The sequence below is a fragment of the Empidonax traillii genome, unplaced genomic scaffold (assembly GCF_003031625.1).
Source record: "Empidonax traillii isolate 1590-97213 ecotype Southwest subspecies unplaced genomic scaffold, ASM303162v1 scaffold623:size392626, whole genome shotgun sequence".
In the NCBI taxonomy this organism is placed as follows: domain Eukaryota; kingdom Metazoa; phylum Chordata; class Aves; order Passeriformes; family Tyrannidae; genus Empidonax; species Empidonax traillii.
In genome coordinates, this window is record NW_020955816.1 from 177,119 (window position 1) to 184,760 (window position 7,642).

General features: G+C 49.3%; 2 protein-coding genes across 2 annotated transcripts; both read left to right on the top strand.

Moving 5' to 3' along the window:
• Positions 1–259: 259 nt before the first annotated feature.
• On the top strand, positions 260–4,350 carry LOC114065127 (arylacetamide deacetylase-like 4). Its single transcript, XM_027898784.1, has 4 exons — positions 260–424; positions 2,167–2,383; positions 2,547–2,610; positions 3,276–4,350. The coding sequence occupies exons 1-4, from the start codon at positions 260–262 to the stop codon at positions 4,048–4,050; spliced, it is 1,221 nt and encodes a 406-aa protein (XP_027754585.1). The 3' UTR covers positions 4,051–4,350.
• A 300-nt stretch (positions 4,351–4,650) lies between these two features.
• On the top strand, positions 4,651–7,375 carry CUNH1orf158 (chromosome unknown C1orf158 homolog). Its single transcript, XM_027898789.1, is given in 6 exon segments — positions 4,651–4,812; positions 5,543–5,618; positions 6,469–6,561; positions 6,564–6,644; positions 7,243–7,278; positions 7,281–7,375. Coding segments are annotated over 6 exon segments (510 nt in total). The 5' UTR covers positions 4,651–4,683.
• The last annotated feature ends 267 nt before the right edge of the window (positions 7,376–7,642 follow it).

A 7,642-nucleotide genomic window follows, 5' to 3' on the forward strand; every position in this document is an offset into this window, starting at 1 on the left:
GCGATGTCCCCCGCGCCTCTGCAGGGCGGCGGGGCCGTTCCGTTCGCCGGCACCGCGCGCGGGTCACGCCGGGCCCTCCCTGAACCGAGATTACCCGGCCGGCGCCTCCGGCCGTTCCTCGCGGCTCCCCCCACGGCCGCGGCCGCACCATGACCCCTGCGGCGGCTTTGCGGAGCGGCCGCACTCGGCCCGTGACGGGGCCGCGGCTCTGCCGAGCGGCGCAGCCGGGGGAGCCCCGCGGGGCCGCCGCGGCCGGGCCATGGCGCTGCTGCCCGCGCTGCTGCTGCTGCTGCTCCTGCCCCTGGCGGCGCTGGCGGCGGCCGCCCTGCTGCTCGGCCTGCCCAGCTACGACATCCCGCCCGGGGTGAACCAGCCGGCCAAGCTGCGCCTGGTGCTCACCGTCCTGCTGGGCACCGCCGCCCTGGTGAGTCGCGGTTCGCAGGGTAAGGGGAGGAGGGGGGAGCGGTTTTTGGGGGGGGGGGGGGCACCCCCGGGGCGGTGGGTTGGGGGGGTTGGAGGGGGTGCAACGAGCGAACGAAACGTGGAGACACTGGGTCCCCGCCCGCTCCGTGGGATGCTGCGGGCGCCGCATCGCGGGGTGGTGATGCGGGGAGCATCCCCCGGCCGGGTTCTGCCCCGGCCACCCGGCGTTGCGTTCTGCCCAGAGCACCCCTGGGCGGCTTCTTAGTGCCCTGGGCATCCCCCGGCGGGTTCTGCCCCACGCACCTCCCAGCGGGTTCTCCCCGGGCGGGGTTCTGCCCCGAGCATCCCCACTCGAGGATGCTGTCCCGGCCACCCCGGTGGGGTTCTGCCCCGAGCATCCCCACTCGAGGATGCTGCCCCGGCCACCCCGGTGGGGTTCTGCCCCGAGCATCCCCACTCGAGGATGCTGTCCCGGCCACCCCGGTGGGGTTCTGCCCCGAGCATCCCCACTCGAGGATGCTGCCCCGGCCACCCCGGTGGGGTTCTGCCCCGAGTATCCCCACTCGAGGATGCTGCCCCGGGCATCCCCGGTCGCGACGCTGCTCATGTCGCGGGCAGACGCCGTTCGGGAGCGCGCCGGGCGGTGGTAGCGGTGGTTGCCATTGCAAGCCCCGATTTGAGGGCTGGAGGGGGTGGTTTGCCTGGTAACTGCCCGCACCTTTAGGCGAGATCACCTTGCTCAAGGAAAGCCGCAGCTCTTCAGCTGCTCCTGCCATGGCTCTGACATTTATGGCACACAATCCGGTTAGGGCTGCTTTACTTAATCCCTGGACTCCCTTTGGCAGCATTGCATAAACGGCCTTAGAGCCCTCCTCAGCTCTGGCGCTGGCACTCGCTCTGTCTTTGAATTTCTTAAAATCTTCAGTTTCCTCCGTCACTCCTTTTGCCACAGCATCACCCCTGCTGTCACACAGACTTTGTTTTCCTCCACACAGGTGTTTAAACCGTTTACATCCTCTTTAAATTTACTGACAAAGCTGCCCAGCTCTCCTGAACCTCCACTGTTTTTAATGCCCAGTGAGTCTGTCTTGATCCACTAGCAGGTGACAAGGGAGTGGATAAAGAGAGACTCATTGGGCATTAAAAATAGGGATCTTGTTTAGCCAGTGAACAGTGTAACAGTTTATGTGTTTGGTCGCCAGCTTCTTGTTTGTTCACTTATTACATCAGATTTATATTGTAGCTTGCAAGAGCATTGCAAGAGCATTGGGAAAGCAAGCCAGTTTCATTTTGTTCAGTAGATCTGTTGTGCAAATAAAAAGCAATAACTAACTTGCACAACACAGCTCAGCACTTTAGATTTGCAAATTCACTGAATTCTTGAATATCAGCCTCTGCAGTGACGAACTGGTTCTACATATGACAGTTCATTGCTGTTACCAAGTATAAATGAAACAAGAATGAGCACAAAGATGTGCAGGACAATACTGACAGGTAAAATATATACTGCAATTTTTATTTCTAATGTGACATTACAGTGACACTGGAGTTGAGTTGTACAAGTAAATTTTTTTACAGACTGTAGGATGTGAGAACTTGGAAAAGTTTGGTGGTGGTTTTTTTTTTTCCGAATCAGAGCTCTGTATAATTTCCCTCAAATACCGTTTGATGTATGATGCAGTTTTTATACCTTGCCTAGCTCAAGACTTTTAAAGATGCCTTAATCTCTTTCACCTTTAACAGGGAAGGATTTTGGAGAAGACTGGGCTTTGCAGCCAAATCACCTTTGGCCGATATGTGCGACAGGGACGGAAACTGGGGCTGGATCCAAAGCTCTTCATCCAAGATCTGCAGTTTAATGAAGTTCCTGTGAGGGTTTATCAGCCTAAATCTACCTCTGACGGGCGAAGGAGAGGCATCCTCTTTTTTCACGGAGGAGGCTGGGTATTTGGAAGCCTTGGTAAGATCCTTGCTGGAGGAATTGCAGTAAAGTCTTTTCACAAAACTGAAATAAGGGTGTGATTTTGGGAGGAAGTCGGAAGCCTTTCTGGAATGAGCATTCCTTAGGCTGTCTCAAAGATGAGGGCAGTAGCAAAGCACTGATGACAGTATTTCTTTTCCAGATACCTATGAAAAGGTGTGTCGCTACCTCTCCAGGGAGAGTGACTCGGTGGTTGTGTCTGTGCAGTAAGTGAACCCTACCCAGTTCTGTTGCTGGGAGATTATTGTTGCTGTGGTGCCACAGCAGAGCTGCACTGGTTTTGGAGATGCTCTTTTTTCGTCAGAGAAATTTTTGTAGAAGTCAGTGAAGACCATAAAGAGAGATAATGGAGATTTCCCAGCCCTTAACTGCTCGTGCCCAGGGATGCTCAGGAAAGATACACATGGAAATATTTGGCACACTAAGGAAATATATAAAAGCCAATAAAGAATTTAGATGAAAAAAGTCTTCCTTGTGCTGAACATGTGAACATGAAATAAAATCCTCCAGGCAATTGGGATCTACAGGAAAAGAGAGAATAATCACATGTGTTCCTCCCATTTTAAGATAGGAGGCAGGGGCACAAAATGATTAAATTATCTTGTTAAGAGGACAGAGGAAGTTTTGAGTGTGAGTAAGACCTTGCACAATTCCCTGAATCAGAGGCAGTCCTATTTCAGCAAGTCCTTGTGACTGAACACACAATTTACAGGTTATGTGCAGTCACAGACTGAGGAGTGCCTGCTTGGGAGGTGATGTGGAACAAGAGCACCCCAAAATGATAGGGCTGAAGGACAACGATATGACACCATTTCCTGATTGCTGCTAACAACATTCCCTTCTCTTACACTTGTCCCTCTGTGTGTCCCAGGTACCGTCTGGCCCCTGAACACAAATACCCCGCTGCGTACGACGACTGCCTGAACGCCACCCAGCACTTCCTGCACCACCTGGAGCACTATGGAGTGGACCCTGCCCGTGTCACTGTCTGTGGGGACAGTGCTGGGGGCAACCTGGCAGCTGCTGTGAGCCAGACCCTTGTAGGCAGGTCAGACTTCCCCAAACTGCGTGCTCAGATCCTGCTCTACCCAGGCCTTCAGGCCCTGGACTTCAATTTACCATCTTACCATCAAAACCGAGGAGTCCCCTTGTTGTTCCGAGAACGTGCTGCTTTCTTTGCTTTGCTGTACCTCAAGGGGGATGCACTGCACATGCAAGAGGTCTTGGAGGGCTCTCACATTCCTCCAGACATGAGGCTGAAGTACACCAAGTGGGTGAGTCCGGACAACATCCCCGAGAAATTTAAGGTCAGAGGTGTGAGACCCCTGAGGCCCACCGATTTCATAGCTGAAGTTTACGAGACGGTGAAGAGATTCTGTGAGCCCAACCTGTGCCCTCTGCTGGCTGAAGACTCTGTTGTTCAGCAGCTGCCGGAATCTTTCATCCTGACCTGTGAGTACGACGTGCTGCGGGACGACGGCTTGTTGTACAAGAAGAGGCTGGAGGACAACGGCGTTCGGGTGACCTGGTACCACCTCGAGGATGGGTTCCACGGAATCATAAGCCTCTATGATTACTGTGGTTTCTCATTTCCATCCGGGAAAAGGGGACTGGACAGCGTTGTTAACTTCCTGAAAAGCTTATAGTTAACGTCTTAGATTCCACGAGTCTGTTCACGCCTCGACCTAGGAAGATATCTTTTTAGGGTATTTAATATCAGGTGATGGGTAGTCAGTCAAGGGCAGCCATTAAGAATGATAAACAAAGCTCATCAGAACATCATTCCAGCTGTTAGTTGGAACATGGAATATGCAAACCTTATACAAGCCTGTACCATGCTGCAAGCCCTTATCTTTAGCTCTGTCAGTAAAGGAGAATGGTACTTTAAATGGACATCCTGGTCTGTACCAGCTGTTTAAAATAAAATGTGCGTGTATGAAGAGAAACTGTGTGTTAGCAGGTGTGTGTGGTTTGTTGGTGCAGAGGAGTTCTGAGCTCTGTTAGATCAAAACAACCCACCTCAGCTGACTGTAGTGGGTTAGAAGGCACTTTTTTGGTCAACAATAAATACAATGCAGCCTAAAATGTGGTCACTGTCGCTGTGGGGGTAACAAACAAATGGTTCCATGGCAGCTCCACACATCACACAATTTTCTCAGCACACAGGCAGGACTGGAGCCCCTTTCTGTCCCAGATTTAGCACTGGGTAATGTTCCACCACATAACATGAAGGGTGGTTCCAACAGCCAGGGAGGGTAGTGCTGGTGAGACAATGAAATATGTTTGCATCACAGAAAGATGGATGGGATTGGTGGAAAACTGAACCCAAATACTCTGCTACAGTTCCCATTGGAAACTGGCTGGAGAAGAGGACAGGACTGGGAAAGAAAAAGGGGAAGATCATGAAGGTGGGAGCAGGAACAGAGGGGTCAGAACTTCTCATAACTTGTATCAGAGGGTCTTTAATAACTTGGATATTGGTTTCATTTGCTTCTGGAAACAAGAGCATCTTTGCTGGCAGAGCTGCTCAGTAGTTTTCATGCCCTGCCTAAGAGCTCAGCAAAATTCTGTCATTAGACATTTAACTTTGTCAAAACATGCCAGTTAGGTTCAATATTGGAGCTGTTCAGGCAAATCCTCCTGACTCTGCTAAAATTACTTCCCCTAGGTTTGTTGTTTTTTTTTCCTGGAGCAAGATGCCAGACTGTACTGCAGAGCCCAGCTGCTGCAGCAGAAATAGGACCAAAGGGGGAAAACAAAGATAATTCATCCTTTTCAGATGCTGGTGTGGCAGGTAAAAGTATTTAACACCAAGCCACGGCTAATTTTTCAAGGACTGTACAGAATTTATATATATTTTTTGTAGTTAACAATTATAAGTAATAATTTATAATTAGCAATATTTTACATGTCTTATACTAAGGAACCAATCCAGAATTTTACACTAGCTAGTTACACCAGCTGACTTTAACAGCTTAGACAAAGTACATAACCCAGGCTTCTTCCCAAAAAAGTGCTTTTTAGATGCACAGAGGAAGAAAGGAGCACTGGGACAGAGCTGCTGTGATGACTGGGCTGCCTTGGCTGTGCTGAATTTTGTGTATTTCTCATGTCTGTAAAAGACACTGTGAAACTCAGCAGCAGCTGATACAGGAGAGTCTTTATCTGCTCACAACCCAAACACTGAGGAGAGCCACCATGGAGAAATTTGAGGTAAGGAAAAGAAAATTCCAGTGTGGGGGGCTGTGTGTGCCAACATTCCAGACAGGGATGATCCGTGACTAATACTTAAATCCTATTTTATATATCCTTAAACAACTGTGTGTGTAATGGAAGGCACTGCAGCTCCCTGGCCATTCCCAGGTTGCAGAGCTCCCCTGTGGGTTGGATTCCAGAGGGATGCCCTTCCAAGGCACACAAACAGCACCCACTGCTTGGTACCCTCTGGATGTTCCCCAGTCTCTGCCTTGGAGGGTGACCAGTGTGTTACGACCAGCTGGGACTGGGTATTGTGAGCTCTAACAGGAGCTTGGTGGTAAAATAGGATTATTTGAATCAGCACACCTCCAATTTATACAGAAAACCTGCACTACACTGAGGCCCAGATCCTTCACAATGTTTTTCCCACAAGTGTCATCTACTGGAACATCCCTTTCCACCGAGGTGCCTCAACACCCCCAAATATTATCACTCTCTCCAGACAGACAGCTGGAAGGTAGGATATGCAATGCTGCTGCACCACAAAACACTTAAGCAGCACAAGACAATCAGCTTTTCATTTTCAGCCTTCTTAAATGTGTGTCTGCAAATCCGTGATGCGTGTGTGGAAATCAGACTAATCAGATCTCATGACGTGCAGATGCAATTGCTTAAGTTAACTGGAAATTTACTTTGCTTGAAGTGCAAATGCCCTTATTTTCAGGGATTAAGTGATAAGTAAAAGTAATACAAGGGCTGACAATTGTGTGATATCACTGGCAGCACAGTCAGACTCAAAAGCACCCTGAGCCACCTGAATGCTGTGCACAAGCAGCTTGATTTCATCATGAGCATCTCATTTCACAGCCTGGCACTGCAGCATTTCTTCACCCATCACAAGGAACAAAGAATCCAAAATTTAGTATTGGAGTATGACAATAACTGCAATAAACACAGTTACAACCTGTGCTGCCTCCCCTCCAGAGCTGGAGCGGATGCAAGTTGGCCTGGATTCCTCAGAAATCAGATTTCCCCATTCTCAGTAGTTTTTGGACTTATTAATTCAATCAGATGGAACATGGTGCAGTGGTCAATATATGGATTTAGAGCCAGGAACCTCCTCCTGTTTTAATTCCGAAAATGGATCTTGTGGTGACTTTTGGCTACTTTCTTACCCAGTCAGGAGTTTATTTTTTGGATTGATAAAGTGGAAATGTTGTCCATACAATACTTAATCACCACAGGAAGCAGTGAAGGAGAGTGTCAATGGGCAGATTTCTCTCCCCTTTTTAATACCAGCTGAAGGCAAGGAGAGCTGTGGAATACAAGGAGCAGAAGAATTCATGGAGTGTTATGAGGTTTCTGAATTTAGGGGAAATAAAGCTGTGCTAATTTTAATATCTACCAGAGAGGCTATGCTGAGTCAGGACTCCTGATTGATGCCATTACTGCAGTTCCTGTTGGTATCTAACAGTGATTTTCCAGCCAGAGGAAGACACACATGCCCTGGCAACCAAAAGATCTGTTTTGCCCTTATTTTGTGTCAAAACAGTACAAACATCCCCTGTGTCAACTGTGGAGTGGGAACACCAGGACCAAAAATTGAATTCCATAATTTCTAACATCTCATCATTTCTCAGAACCACCCACCAGCTCTGGGCTTCTCGAGCACCTGATGAGAAACTGCACAAGAAAGAAGCTGAATCCAGACCAGGATGTTGTCCAATTCCTGTGAAAGCCCCAAAACTTCTGCTTTTGCCTCTTGTCAGCTGAGACAACCAGCTAAGAACTCCTGCTCTGCCTTCCAGCCAGGGACATCTTCCCCAAAATCTCATAGAATCCTGGCCTGTAAAAGGGGTCAGAATATCTGTAAGGCTTTGGCCAACTGCTGAGAGACAGAACAGCCAGGGACAACGCTGTGTAAACTGCTTAGGGTGATCTTAAGCACTGCTATTAATATAGACTGGTTGTGTGAGCTGGGCCATGCAGAAGGGATGAGAATTAGGTTATATAGGCACAGAGCTTTTTACTAGTTAGAAC

Bases quoted from the DNA above. Each gene is read 5' to 3' on its own strand.
- LOC114065127 (XM_027898784.1), top strand. From the start codon at position 260: ATGGCGCTGCTGCCCGCGCTGCTGCTGCTGCTGCTCCTGCCCCTGGCG. The intron at 425-2,166 runs GTGAGTCGCGGT...CACCTTTAACAG, and splicing joins TGCTGGGCACCGCCGCCCTG to GGAAGGATTTTGGAGAAGAC. The intron at 2,384-2,546 runs GTAAGATCCTTG...TTTCTTTTCCAG, and splicing joins CTGGGTATTTGGAAGCCTTG to ATACCTATGAAAAGGTGTGT.